Consider the following 16,215-nt stretch of genomic DNA (forward strand, 5'->3'; position numbering starts at 1 on the left):
CCCAGCTCAATTTCACTTTGCACAAACTGGGGGTCTTTCATATTTGTTCTCCCGTTTCTGCCTCCGCGTGAGTTGCTCCGCAAAGAGTCCAATAAGTCACATGGCACACTAGGGCCACATATGTCATATCACTAAACACTGCAGAATCGGGGTAATAAATATTGAGCTGTGATTCTCTGTTATCATCTGCTGTGTTAGTGACATAAAGGAATAAAATGATATCTGCAGAATAAGAGAAACATTCGGACATTTCACCCCCACTTTTTATGGGGGGGGGGGTAATATATTGTCCCTTGTTGGCATTACTTTATCTGTCCTTCTGTTTTATGTCGTTAGAAAATGTATAAATTTACCAGCAATTGTTTATATTTTCAAGAAAAATTCCAAAAAGCCTCCAGACAGATACAGAGTGATATATTCTGCAGATTATTACACCACTGACCTCTCTACAGATCTGCAGAACATTGCTCTGTCCTCTACTGACAGATACAGAGTGATATATTCTGCAGATTATTGCACCACTGTCCTCTCTAGATATCTGCAGAACATTGCTCTGTCCTCTACTGACAGATACATAGTGATATATTCTGCAGATTATTACACCACTGACCTCTCTACAGATCTGCAGAACATTGCTCTGTCCTCTACTGACAGATACAGTGTGATATATTCTGCAGATTATTACACCACTGACCTCTCTACAGATCTGCAGAACATTGCTCTGTCCTCTCCACCTCCAGACAGATACAGAGTGATTTATTCTGCAGATTATTACACCACTGACCTGTCTACAGACCTGCAGAACATTGCTCTGTCCTCTACTGACAGATACAGAGTGATATATTCTGCAGATTATTACACCACTGACCTGTCTACAGATCTGCAGAACATTGCTCTGTCCTCTCCACCTCCTGACAGATACAGAGTGATATATTCTGTAGATTATTACACCACTGACCTCTCTAGAGATCTGCAGAACATTGCTCTGTCCTCTCCACCTCCTGACAGATACAGAGTGATATATTCTGCAGATTATTACACCACTGACCTCTCTACAGATCTGCAGAACATTGCTCTGTCCTCTACTGACAGATACATAGTGATATATTCCGTAGATTATTACACCACTGACCTCTCTACAGATCTGCAGAACATTGCTCTGTCCTCTCCACCTCCTGACAGATACATAGTGATATATTCTGCAGATTATTACACCACTGACCTGTCTAGAGATCTGCAGAACATTGCTCTGTCCTCTACTGACAGATACAGAGTGATATATTCTGCAGATTATTACACCACTGACCTCTCTACAGATCTGCAGAACATTGCTCTGTCCTCTACTGACAGATACAGAGTGATATATTCTGCAGATTATTACACCACTGACCTCTCTACAGATCTGCAGAACATTGCTCTGTCCTCTACTGACAGATACAGAGTGATATATTCTGCAGGTTATTACACCACTGACCTCTACAGATCTGCAGAACATTGCTCTGTCCTCTCCACCTCCTGACAGATACAGAGTGATATATTCTGCAGATTATTACACCACTAACCTCTCTACAGATCTGCAGAACATTGCTCTGTCCTCTACTGACAGATACAGAGTGATATATTCTGCAGATTATTACACCACTGACCTCTACAGATCTGCAGAACATTGCTCTGTCCTCTACTGACAGATACAGAGTGATATATTCTGCAGATTATTACACCACTGACCTCTCTACAGATCTGCAGAACATTGCTCTGTCCTCTACTGACAGATACAGAGTGATATATTCTGCAGATTATTACACCACTGACCTCTCTAGAGATCTGCAGAACATTGCTCTGTCCTCTCCACCTCCTGACAGATACATAGTGATATATCCTGCAGATTATTACACCACTGACCTGTCTAGAGATCTGCAGAACATTGCTCTGTCCTCTACTGACAGATACATAGTGATATATTCTGCAGATTATTACACCACTGACCTCTACAGATCTGCAGAACATTGCTCTGTCCTCTACTGACAGATACAGAGTGATATATTCTGCAGATTATTACACCACTGACCTCTCTACAGATCTGCAGAACATTGCTCTGTCCTCTACTGACAGATACATAGTGATATATTCTGCAGATTATTACACCACTGACCTCTCTACAGATCTGCAGAACATTGCTCTGTCCTCTACTGACAGATACATAGTGATATATTCTGCAGATTATTACACCACTGACCTCTCTAGAGATCTGCAGAACATCGCTCCTCTACCTCCTGACAGATACAGAGTGATATATTCTGCAGATTATTACACCACTGACCTCTCTACAGATCTGCAGAACATTGCTCTGTCCTCTCCACCTCCTGACAGATACAGAGTGATATATTCTGCAGATTATTACACCACTGACCTCTCTACAGATCTGCAGAACATTGCTCTGTCCTCTACTGACAGATACATAGTGATATATTCCGTAGATTATTACACCACTGACCTCTCTACAGATCTGCAGAACATTGCTCTGTCCTCTCCACCTCCTGACAGATACATAGTGATATATTCTGCAGATTATTACACCACTGACCTGTCTAGAGATCTGCAGAACATTGCTCTGTCCTCTACTGACAGATACAGAGTGATATATTCTGCAGATTATTACACCACTGACCTCTCTACAGATCTGCAGAACATTGCTCTGTCCTCTCCTGACAGATACATAGTGATATATTCTGCAGATTATTACACCACTGACCTCTACAGATCTGCAGAACATTGCTCTGTCCTCTACTGACAGATACAGAGTGATATATTCTGCAGATTATTACACCACTGACCTCTCTACAGATCTGCAGAACATTGCTCTGTCCTCTACTGACAGATACATAGTGATATATTCTGCAGATTATTACACCACTGACCTCTACAGATCTGCAGAACATTGCTCTGTCCTCTACTGACAGATACAGAGTGATATATTCTGCAGATTATTACACCACTGACCTCTCTACAGATCTGCAGAACATTGCTCTGTCCTCTACTGACAGATACAGAGTGATATATTCTGCAGATTATTACACCACTGACCTCTCTAGAGACCTGCAGAACATTGCTCTGTACTCTACTGACAGATACATAGTGATATATTCTGTAGATTATTACACCACTGACCTCTCTAGAGATCTGCAGAACATTGCTCTGTCCTCTACTGACAGATACATAGTGATATATTCTGCAGATTATTACACCACTGACCTCTCTACAGATCTGCAGAACATTGCTCCTCTACCTCCTGACAGATACATAGTGATATATTCTGCAGATTATTACACCACTGACCTCTCTAGATATCTGCAGAACATTGCTCTGTCCTCTCCACCTCCTGACAGATACATAGTGATATATCCTGCAGATTATTACACCACTGACCTCTCTAGATATCTGCAGAACATTGCTCTGTCCTCTCCACCTCCTGACAGATACATAGTGATATATCCTGCAGATTATTACACCACTGACCTGTCTAGAGATCTGCAGAACATTGCTCTGTCCTCTACTGACAGATACATAGTGATATATCCTGCAGATTATTACACCACTGACCTCTCTACAGATCTGCAGAACATTGCTCTGTCCTCTCCACCTCCAGATACAGAGTGATATATTCTGCAGAGTATTACACCACTGACCTCTCTAGAGATCTGCAGAACATTGCTCTGTCCTCTACTGACAGATACAGAGTGATATATTCTGCAGATTATTACACCACTGACCTCTCTAGAGATCTGCAGAACATTGCTCTGTCCTCTACTGACAGATACAGAGTGATATATTCTGCAGATTATTACACCACTGACCTGTCTACAGATCTGCAGAACATTGCTCTGTCCTCTCCTGACAGATACATAGTGATATATTCTGCAGATTATTACACGACTGACCTCTACGGATCTGCAGAACATTGCTCTGTCCTCTACTGACAGATACAGAGTGATATATTCTGCAGATTATTACACCACTGACCTCTCTACAGATCTGCAGAACATTGCTCTGTCCTCTACTGACAGATACATAGTGATATATTCTGCAGATTATTACACCACTGACCTCTCTACAGATCTGCAGAACATTGCTCTGTCCTCTACTGACAGATACAGAGTGATATATTCTGCAGATTATTACACCACTGACCTCTCTACAGATCTGCAGAACATTGCTCTGTCCTCTACTGACAGATACATAGTGATATATTCTGCAGATTATTACACCACTGACCTCTCTAGAGATCTGCAGAACATCGCTCCTCTACCTCCTGACAGATACAGAGTGATATATTCTGCAGATTATTACACCACTGACCTCTCTACAGATCTGCAGAACATTGCTCTGTCCTTTACTGACAGATACAGAGTGATATATTCTGTAGAGTATTACACCACTGACCTCTCTACAGATCTGCAGAACATTGCTCTGTCCTCTACTGACAGATACAGTGATATATTCTGCAGATTATTACACCACTGACCTCTCTAGATATCTGCAGAACATTGCTCTGTCCTCTACTGACAGATACATAGTGATATATTCTGCAGATTATTACACCACTGACCTCTCTACAGATCTGCAGAACATTGCTCTGTCCTCTACTGACAGATACAGAGTGATATATTCTGCAGATTATTACACCACTGACCTCTCTACAGATCTGCAGAACATTGCTCTGTCCTCTACTGACAGATACATAGTGATATATTCTGCAGATTATTACACCACTGACCTCTCTACAGATCTGCAGAACATTGCTCTGTCCTCTACTGACAGATACATAGTGATATATTCTGCAGATTATTACACCACTGACCTGTCTACAGATCTGCAGAACATTGCTCTGTCCTCTACTGACAGATACAGAGTGATATATTCTGCAGATTATTACACCACTGACCTCTCTACAGATATGCAGAACATTGCTCTGTCCTCTACTGACAGATACATAGTGATATATTCTGCAGATTATTACACCACTGACCTCTCTAGAGACCTGCAGAACATTGCTCTGTCCTCTACTGACAGATACATAGTGATATATTCTGTAGATTATTACACCACTGACCTCTCTACAGATCTGCAGAACATTGCTCTGTCCTCTCCTGACAGATACAGAGTGATATATTCTGCAGATTATTACACCACTGACCTCTCTAGAGATCTGCAGAACATTGCTCTGTCCTCTCCACCTCCTGACAGATACAGAGTGATATATTCTGCAGATTATTACACCACTGACCTGTCTACAGATCTGCAGAACATTGCTCTGTCCTCTACTGACAGATACAGAGTGATATATTCTGCAGATTATTACACCACTGACCTCTCTAGAGACCTGCAGAACATTGCTCTGTCCTCTACTGACAGATACATAGTGATATATTCTGTAGATTATTACACCACTGACCTCTCTACAGATCTGCAGAACATTGCTCTGTCCTCTCCTGACAGATACAGAGTGATATATTCTGCAGATTATTACACCACTGACCTCTCTAGAGATCTGCAGAACATTGCTCTGTCCTCTCCACCTCCTGACAGATACAGAGTGATATATTCTGCAGATTATTACACCACTGACCTCTCTACAGATCTGCAGAACATTGCTCTGTCCTCTACTGACAGATACATAGTGATATATTCCGTAGATTATTACACCACTGACCTCTCTACAGATCTGCAGAACATTGCTCTGTCCTCTCCACCTCCTGACAGATACAGAGTGATATATTCTGCAGATTATTACACCACTGACCTCTCTAGAGATCTGCAGAACATTGCTCTGTCCTCTACTGACCGATACAGAGTGATATATTCTGCAGATTATTACACCACTGACCTGTCTACAGATCTGCAGAACATTGCTCTGTCCTCTACTGACAGATACAGAGTGATATATTCTGCAGATTATTACACCACTGACCTGTCTACAGATCTGCAGAACATTGCTCTGTCTTCTACTGACAGATACAGAGTGATATATTCTGCAGATTATTACACCACTGACCTGTCTACAGATCTGCAGAACATTGCTCTGTCCTCTCCACCTCCTGACAGATACATAGTGATATATTCTGCAGATTATTACACCACTGACCTGTCTAGAGATCTGCAGAACATTGCTCTGTCCTCTACTGACAGATACAGAGTGATATATTCTGCAGATTATTACACCACTGACCTGTCTACAGATCTGCAGAACATTGCTCTGTCTTCTACTGACAGATACAGAGTGATATATTCTGCAGATTATTACACCACTGACCTGTCTACAGATCTGCAGAACATTGCTCTGTCCTCTACTGACAGATACATAGTGATATATTCTGCAGATTATTACACCACTGACCTCTCTACAGATCTGCAGAACATTGCTCTGTCCTCTACTGACAGATACAGAGTGATATATTCTGCAGATTATTACACCACTGACCTCTCTAGAGATCTGCAGAACATTGCTCCTGTATCACATGACAGATACAGAGTGATATATTCTGCAGATTATTACACCACTGACCTCTCTACAGATCTGCAGAACATTGCTCTGTCCTCTCCTGACAGATACATAGTGATATATTCTGCAGATTATTACACCACTGACCTCTACAGATCTGCAGAACATTGCTCTGTCCTCTACTGACAGATACAGAGTGATATATTCTGCAGATTATTACACCACTGACCTCTCTACAGATCTGCAGAACATTGCTCTGTCCTCTCCACCTCCTGACAGATACATAGTGATATATCCTGCAGATTATTACACCACTGACCTGTCTAGAGATCTGCAGAACATTGCTCTGTCCTCTACTGACAGATACATAGTGATATATTCTGCAGATTATTACACCACTGACCTCTCTACAGATCTGCAGAACATTGCTCTGTCCTCTACTGACAGATACAGAGTGATATATTCTGCAGATTATTACACCACTGACCTCTCTACAGATCTGCAGAACATTGCTCTGTCCTCTACTGACAGATACAGAGTGATATATTCTGCAGAGTATTACACCACTGACCTCTCTACAGATCTGCAGAACATTGCTCTGTCCTCTCCACCTCCAGACAGATACAGAGTGATATATTCTGCAGAGTATTACACCACTGACCTCTCTAGAGATCTGCAGAACATTGCTCTGTCCTCTACTGACAGATACAGAGTGATATATTCTGCAGATTATTACACCACTGACCTGTCTACAGATCTGCTGAACATTGCTCTGTCCTCTCCTGACAGATACATAGTGATATATTCTGCAGATTATTACACCACTGACCTCTACAGATCTGCAGAACATTGCTCTGTCCTCTACTGACAGATACAGAGTGATATATTCTGCAGATTATTACACCACTGACCTCTCTACAGATCTGCAGAACATTGCTCTGTCCTCTACTGACAGATACAGAGTGATATATTCTGCAGATTATTACACCACTGACCTCTCTACAGATCTGCAGAACATTGCTCCTCTACCGCCTGACAGATACAGAGTGATATATTCTGCAGATTATTACACCACTGACCTCTCTACAGATCTGCAGAACATTACTCTGTCCTCTCCACCTCCTGACAGATACAGTGATATATTCTGCAGATTATTACACCACTGACCTCTCTACAGATCTGCAGAACATTGCTCTGTCCTCTACTGACAGATACAGTGATATATTCTGCAGATTATTACACCACTGACCTCTCTACAGATCTGCAGAACATTGCTCTGTCCTCTCCACCTCCTGACAGATACAGTGATATATTCTGCAGATTATTACACCACTGACCTCTCTACAGATCTGCAGAACATTGCTCTGTCCTCTACTGACAGATACAGAGTGATATATTCTGCAGATTATTACACCACTGACCTGTCTACAGATCTGCAGAACATTGCTCTGTCCTCTCCACCTCCTGACAGATACATAGTGATATATTCTGCAGATTATTACACCACTGACCTCTCTTCAGATCTGCAGAACATTGCTCTGTCCTCTCCACCTCCTGACAGATACAGTGATATATTCTGCAGATTATTACACCACTGTCCTCTCTACAGATCTGCAGAACATTGCTCTGTCCTCTACTGACAGATACATAGTGATATATTCTGCAGATTATTACACCACTGACCTGTCTACAGATCTGCAGAACATTGCTCTGTCCTCTCCACCTCCTGACAAATACATAGTGATATATTCTGCAGATTATTACACCACTGACCTCCCTACAGATCTGCAGAACATTGCTCTGTCCTCTACTGACAGATACAGAGTGATATATTCTACAGATTATTACACCACTGACCTCTCTACAGATCTGCAGAACATTGCTCTGTCCTCTACTGACAGATACAGAGTGATATATTCTGCAGATTATTACACCACTGACCTCTCTACAGATCTGCAGAACATTGCTCTGTCCTCTCCACCTCCTGACAGATACATAGTGATATATTCTGCAGATTATTACACCACTGACCTGTCTACAGATCTGCAGAACATTGCTCTGTCCTCTACTGACAGATACATAGTGATATATTCTGCAGATTATTACACCACTGACCTCTCTACAGATCTGCAGAACATTGCTCTGTCCTCTACTGACAGATACATAGTGATATATTCTGCAGATTATTACACCACTGACCTCTCTACAGATCTGCAGAACATTGCTCTGTCCTCTACTGACAGATACAGAGTGATATATTCTGCAGATTATTACACCACTGACCTCTCTACAGATCTGCAGAACATTGCTCTGTCCTCTACTGACAGATACATAGTGATATATTCTGCAGAGTATTACACCACTGACCTCTCTACAGATCTGCAGAACATTGCTCCTCTACTGACAGATACAGAGTGATATATTCTGCAGATTATTACACCACTACCCTCTCTACAGATCTGCAGAACATTGCTCTGTCCTCTCCACCTCCTGACAGATACAGTGATATATTCTGCAGATTATTACACCACTGACCTCTCTACAGATCTGCAGAACATTGCTCTGTCCTCTACTGACAGATACAGAGTGATATATTCTGCAGATTATTACACCACTGACCTCTCTAGATATCTGCAGAACATTGCTCTGTCCTCTCCACCTCCTGACAGATACATAGTGATATATTCTGCAGATTATTACACCACTGACCTCTCTACAGATCTGCAGAACATTGCTCTGTCCTCTACTGACAGATACAGAGTGATATATTCTGCAGATTATTACACCACTGACCTGTCTACAGATCTGCAGAACATTGCTCTGTCCTCTACTGACAGATACAGAGTGATATATTCTGCAGATTATTACACCACTGACCTCTCTACAGATCTGCAGAACATTGCTCTGTCCTCTCCACCTCCTGACAGATACAGAGTGATATATTCTGCAGATTATTACACCACTGACCTCTCTACAGATCTGCAGAACATTGCTCTGTCCTCTACACCTCCTGACAGATACATAGTGATATATTCTGCAGATTATTACACCACTGACCTCTCTACAGATCTGCTGAACATTGCTCTGTCCTCTCCACCTCCTGACAGATACATAGTGATATATTCTGCAGATTATTACACCACTGACCTCTCTACAGATCTGCAGAACATTGCTCTGTCCTCTCCACCTCCTGACAGATACATAGTGATATATTCTGCAGATTATTACACCACTGACCTCTCTACAGATCTGCAGAACATTGCTCTGTCCTCTACCTCCTGACAGATACAGTGATATATTCTGCAGATTATTACACCACTGACCTCTCTACAGATCTGCAGAACATTGCTCTGTCCTCTCCACCTCCTGACAGATACATAGTGATATATTCTGCAGATTATTACACCACTGACCTGTCTACAGATCTGCAGAACATTGCTCTGTCCTCTACTGACAGATACAGAGTGATATATTCTGCAGATTATTACACCACTGACCTCTCTACAGATCTGCAGAACATTGCTCTGTCCTCTACTGACAGATACAGAGTGATATATTCTGCAGATTATTACACCACTGACCTCTCTACAGATCTGCAGAACATTGCTCTGTCCTCTCCACCTCCAGACAGATACAGAGTGATATATTCTGCAGATTATTACACCACTGACCTCTCTAGATATCTGCAGAACATTGCTCTGTCCTCTACTGTCAGATACAGAGTGATATATTCTGCAGATTATTACACCACTGACCTCTCTACAGATCTGCAGAACATTGCTCTGTCCTCTACTGACAGATACAGAGTGATATATTCTGCAGATTATTACACCACTAACCTCTCTACAGATCTGCAGAACATTGCTCTGTCCTCTACTGACAGATACAGAGTGATATATTCTGCAGATTATTACACCACTGACCTCTCTAGATATCTGCAGAATATTGCTCTGTCCTCTCCACCTCCTGACAGATACAGAGTGATATATTCTGCAGATTATTACACCACTGACCTGTCTACAGATCTGCAGAACATTGCTCTGTCCTCTCCACCTCCTGACAGATACATAGTGATATATTCTGCAGATTATTACACCACTGACCTCTCTAGAGATCTGCAGAACATTGCTCTGTCCTCTACTGACAGATACATAGTGATATATTCTACAGATTATTACACCACTGACCTCTCTAGATATCTGCAGAACATTGCTCTGTCCTCTCCACCTCCTGACAGATACAGAGTGATATATTCTGCAGATTATTGCACCACTGACCTCTCTACAGATCTGCAGAACATTGCTCTGTCCTCTCCACCTCCTGACAGATACAGAGTGATATATTCTGCAGAGTATTACACCTATAACCTTCGGACCCCCATAGAACACAGGTTCCCTGGATAAATTCCCCAATCTAGAAATGAAAACACTAAAAATGGTAAAAATAAATCTGTTTATTATGGAATCTGGTAGAATTTCTGTGCGGTTTTCTGTGTCTCCGGCCCTTTAACATGCGATGATCGGTGAGATGAAGAGGGGGAGGGTCCTTCTTCACCCGTGGATATGGCCGCCAGTCCACCCTTACACAGCTCGATCCTGGATCAGAAGAAACCGAAAACTTTTTTCATATTTTTCAAAGTCGGATCCTAGAAAAGGAAAAAATACAAATAAGCAAAAAAATTCACAAAACCTTCACCACAAGGAGAAGATGAAGACGAGCGGAAGACGTCAGACTTACCGGATCTCGCGTCTGCTCATCACTGGAGGAGTCTTCATGGGAATTTCTGATGGTTTAGGTGGTAAAGGCCACGATGTTGGGGTGACAACTGCAAAACAAATCAGAAATTCAGTGTCCAGGCGGCTGTAGAAGAGTCGTGAGGTGAGAAGATCATCAGTGGACGGCACTTACCTCACCTAAAGATGGTAAATGGGCCCCGAGCGGCAGATGGAAATAAGATGGCCGCTATCTCTCCCGGGGGTTGGGGGCCCTGATGGTAAATGGGCCCCAAGTGGCAGATGTTACTAAAATGGCCACTTTCTCTTTCGGGGGTTGGAGGCCCTGATGTTAACCGTAGCCCCCGAAAGGTCGTCCATCTCCACATCAGGAGCTGGAAATTGGCGTCCGCCAACCTCCATCTTCCCATCCTCCATCTCCACGTCCTCTGGAAACTGGCGTCCGCCAGCCTCCATCTTCTCATCCTCCTCCTCCATCTCCACGTCCTCTGGAAACTGGCGTCCGCCAGCCTCCATCTTCTCATCCTCCTCCTCCATCTCCACGTCCTCCGGAAATTGGCGTCCGCCAACTTCCATCTTCTCTACAACACTCATCATTGGAAACATCACCATCCTCCTCCTCTTCATATGAGACACGTCCATGACGAGAGCCAGCAAGAGAAACTGACACCGCGGTCAATGTGTGACCCCAATTTATAAACTTGATGATGTCACAACCTGAGGGCCATTATGTGCAAACGGAACACATGCAGATCACAGGCCCCGCCCTTCACATGACATCACGCTCAGATTCCCTAGAGGACGTCACGCTCAGAGAAATAGAATCTGCCCACATTCTAGATGACATCACAAGAAGCGTATCCCAGTGAACCGTTACAACAGAGCGGCCATTTATAACGTAATATGGTAGAAGAATACAGACAGTCGGGGGTTTTAAATAAAACATTTTTACACCGTTCACTGTGTGAGTCACATAATGCTATGTTGTAATAGTTCCGGACTTTTACCGATGCAGCGATACCAATTTTATTATTATTTTATTTTTACATTGTGCTTGGGGAAAATGGGAAATGTTTTTTTTTTTTTACACAGATTTTATTAGTTCCCCTAGGGGACTTGAACCAGTGATCATTAGATCGCTGGTACAATACACTGCAATACATGGATGAGTTACGGAAACAGCGTAACTCGCTGAGCTACGCTGTTTCCGGAACTCCCATAGTAGTGAATGTCAGTTATAGAAGCAGCGTAGCGTGCTACTCTGTAGCCGTAACTACTATTCAGTTCTATGGGAGTTGCGGAAACTGCGTAGCTCAGAGAGTTACGCTGTTTGCGTAACTCGAACATGTAACCAGGAAGTGAAGTGGCCGGAAGACCGCGGAGTCGGGTAAGATGGAATGGGGCTTAGGGGGCCCCGTTCTAGAGATATTACACCTGTGGATATGTCATAAATGTCCTTCGTAGGAAAACCAATATAAATGCCGCGGTCGCTATTGACCGCAGTATTTAACTAAACAGCGCCATCTCTGTTCCTAGCCGGTAGTGCAGCGTGTCAGAAGCTGACACCTGCAGTGTATGGAGCAGGCTCATCGCGTGAGCCCGCTCCATACATCATCCCCTCCCCCGCCTGATGATGTGCTGGCACATCACGGGTCGGGAAGGGGTTAAGTAAGGAGCGGTCAGGGGGCCCAACTAGAACACGCAGGGACTTTTTAGCAAGATTTATACAGACAGTCGGGTCCCACTACACCCTCTGGGAAAGTTTCTATCACCTCAAAGAATTCCCAAACCAATGTGGCCAATTCCACAGACTTTGTAAAATATAGAATCGCAGCCATAAAACATACAACACGGCATTTACATGCGTGTTCATGGACTCTCACCCGAAATTGTGTTCATGCCAAGACCGCATGGCTTTTGGGGCGAGTGGTGTAATATGTGACCCCAGAGAAGAATCGCTCAATGTTTTTATAGCTAATGCAATGCCACGTGGGAAACACCCCCCACCATGGGTCATGGGTGCCAAGTGGGCGAGATGTCACAGGGTCACAGCTATGTCATGAGACGTGACATCATCAAATTTACCAGAATGGGGTCAATTAACAAAATAAACCAAAACTTGTAAAAACACAGAGGTCATATCTGCCCATGTGATCTGTCAGCGCCGTCCTCCTGTAATACGATGCTTTATATGGGGAGGGCGGGGGTCCGGATGAGATCTTATTCTGGATGTCATTGATGTTCTACCCTTTTCATTAAACCTTTGTATAAATCAGTTCACCAACCTGCAGAACTACAACTCCCAGCATGTCCTGAGAGACACATTGGGGGTTTTAGATTTGCAACAGCTGGTGTCCAATCTGAAAAAAGCCGGAAGGCCACGGAGATCAGTGGAAATGATGTACTACAAGTCACGTGGTCTGTGGTGGGACAAATATTACAAGGAGACTCCATGATTTTCCTGTTCCGCACATGAATTACCCTCCCCACAAATGTAGTAATGGCCCCCACATCACAGATTTACAGCAGATGTTCTCTACATGGCCGCCAATGCCAGCCTGTGCCCCCAGTAATGCCAATATAGATCTGTCTCTTCTTACCTTGTGATGTGCGGGGCCGGTAGTCCTCCATCATGACCTCCTCGTACAGATCCTTGTGTCCTTCTAGATACTCCCACTCCTCCATGGAGAGATAGACAGTGACATCCTGACACCTTATAGGAACCTGACACACACAATGATACAGTCATTACCCAGACACCTCCAGTGCTGTTACTGGAGAATTTCCCAGCATTCCCAGCAGCGTCACCTCTCCAGTCAGCAGCTCCGTCATCTTGTAGATCAGTTCTAAGATCTTCTTCTCATGTATCCGGGAGTGAGGGGGAGGCTCTGTGATGGGACTACTGCTCCATCCTCCTGACTCATGGATGATGGGACTCGTACAGTCACCCGATGTCTTCTTCACTATTGTGTACTCCTGTGTATGGAGAGAGACACTTAGAGAACTGAACACAGTATTCCCCCCTCAGTAGAAAGAGGGAGATTGTGACCCCGCTGTATAGAGCTCTAGTGACCCCACATCTGTAATACTGGAGACCTCACCTACAAAAAGACATTGAGAAAATAGAACGAGGCCAAAACTAAAAAGGAAATAATATTGGGGGGACTAGATGGACCATGTGCTCTCCTCCTGCCGTCATCTCCTATGTTTCTATATAGATGTCATCCTGATCCTCCTGGTTCCTGGTCATTCTCATTGCTCTACAACATTACTATTGCAGCATTGGTGACATGACACATAACTGACCATATTGGTGGCTGACCTTCAGCTTCTTGACGTCACTTGGAAGATCTGGACGTTGTTATACAGGACACTGGATTATTCCTATTATGTATTGTCCCTTCCCTATGTGGGACTTGTTCTATAATGTAGAAAAGTTTACCTCTCCGCTCAACAGGTAGATGATCTCCAAGGTGAAGTCTAATATTCTTCTGCTCATCTCATTCCTGTCCTTGTCCATCCTTGGTGGGTCATTCAGGAGAAGGAACGTTGTGGAGGAGAAGATGAGAAAACTGGAGGAACTGGAGGATCTAGTACTGCAGACGTCTTTATGAAGAAAGGAGAAGATGGAGATCATACAGGGGACAACATCATGTGTGACATACAGAACCTCACTTATTCATCATTGAGAGAAACATCTTCTCAGAGCCGTCACCACATGGAATAAAGGGGTATTCCCAACACGGACATTTCCCCCCAGGATAAGCCAGAAATGTCTGATAGATGCGGCTCCACCTCTGGGTGGCCTTGTTAGGCGGTTCCTGTAACTCCTATAGAAGTGAATGGAGAGACACAATCTGCTCAGGTCCTCCTGCTATATAATCTGCTGCCAACAGATCAGACTGGTGGTCAGTGTGACAGATGCCCTTTATGAATGAATACACCCCTAATATAAGTTTTTACAGATATTAGAAGTTACCTCAGAGATCCTGGATCTTCAGAGACATCTAAAATTCTTAATTATTATAGTATTCCCCTTTTCCTTGTAGATTATTTTACCGGATAGTAACTTTATTCACATCTGAAAGACATGAATGTGCGGAAGGTCCGGCCAGTCCTGCGAACATGTGCGGAAGGTCCCGCCAGTCCTGCGAGCGTGTGCGGAAGGTCCCGCCAGTCCTGCGAGCATGTGCGGAAGGTCTCGCCAGTCCTGCGAGCATGTGCGAAAGGTCCCGCCAGTCCTGCGAGCATGTGCGGAAGGTCTCGCCAGTCCTGCGAGCATGTGCGGAAGGTCCCGCCAGTCCTGCGAGCATGTGCGGAAGGTCTCGCCAGTCCTGCGAGCATGTGCGGAAGGTCCCGCCAGTCCTGCGAGCATGTGCGGAAGGTCCCGCCAGTCCTGCGTGCATGTGCAGGAGGTCCTGCCAGTCCTGCGAGCATGTGCGAAAGGTCCCGCCAGTCCTGCGAGCATGTGCGGAAGGTCCCGCCAGTCCAGTGTGCATGTGCGGAAGGTCCCGCTAGTCCAGTGTGTATGTATGGAAGGTCCTGGTAGTTTAGTGTGAGGAAGCAGCATGTATTGTGTGGTGTGTGCAGGATCTCTGCATCATCTTATTACTTAGCAGTCACATCTTACACACAGACTTCTGTAAAGTGTGACCTGTCCTCCGCCTTCTACATTACTCTGTGCCTCTCCTTCTAGACCTGTCCTCTGCTTCTACATTACTCTGTGCCTCTCCTTCTAGACCTGTCCTCTGCTTCTACATTACTCTGTGCTTTTCCTTTTAAACCTGTTCTCCCACTTCTTCATTATTCTGTGCTCCTTCTAGACCTGTCCTCTGCTTCTACATTACTCTGTGCCTCTCCTCCTAGACCTGTCCTCTGCTTCTACATTACTCTGTGCTCCTCCTTCTAGACCTGTCCTCTGCTTCTGCATTACTCTGTGCTCCTCCTTCTAGACCTGTCCTCTGCTTCTACATTACTCTGTGC

At 44.0% G+C, this 16,215-nt stretch overlaps 1 protein-coding gene across 1 annotated transcript; it reads right to left on the reverse strand.

Annotated features, from left to right (window-relative positions):
* Positions 1 to 10,934: 10,934 nt before the first annotated feature.
* Positions 10,935 to 14,827, reverse strand: LOC142731521 (gastrula zinc finger protein XlCGF66.1-like). The gene is made up of 5 exons (XM_075849425.1): positions 14,675 to 14,827; positions 14,041 to 14,208; positions 13,833 to 13,956; positions 11,237 to 11,324; positions 10,935 to 11,144 (listed from the first exon to the last, which is right to left on the reverse strand). Exons 1-5 carry the CDS (start codon positions 14,750 to 14,752, stop codon positions 11,132 to 11,134), a joined length of 471 nt encoding a protein of 156 aa, XP_075705540.1. The 5' UTR covers positions 14,753 to 14,827; the 3' UTR covers positions 10,935 to 11,131.
* Between the last annotated feature and the right edge of the window lie 1,388 nt (positions 14,828 to 16,215).

This window comes from Rhinoderma darwinii, unplaced genomic scaffold (genome assembly GCF_050947455.1).
Source record: "Rhinoderma darwinii isolate aRhiDar2 unplaced genomic scaffold, aRhiDar2.hap1 Scaffold_813, whole genome shotgun sequence".
NCBI lineage: Eukaryota > Metazoa > Chordata > Amphibia > Anura > Rhinodermatidae > Rhinoderma > Rhinoderma darwinii.

Coding starts and splice junctions, on each gene's coding strand:
- LOC142731521 (XM_075849425.1), bottom strand. CDS start 14,752: ATGGACAAGGACAGGAATGAGATGAGCAGAAGAATATTAGACTTCACC. Junction 14,209..14,674: donor TCTACCTGTTGAGCGGAGAG/GTAAACTTTTCT, acceptor CTCCATACACAG/GAGTACACAATAGTGAAGAA. Junction 11,325..13,832: donor CCGGCCCCGCACATCACAAG/GTAAGAAGAGAC, acceptor TTTGTTTTGCAG/TTGTCACCCCAACATCGTGG.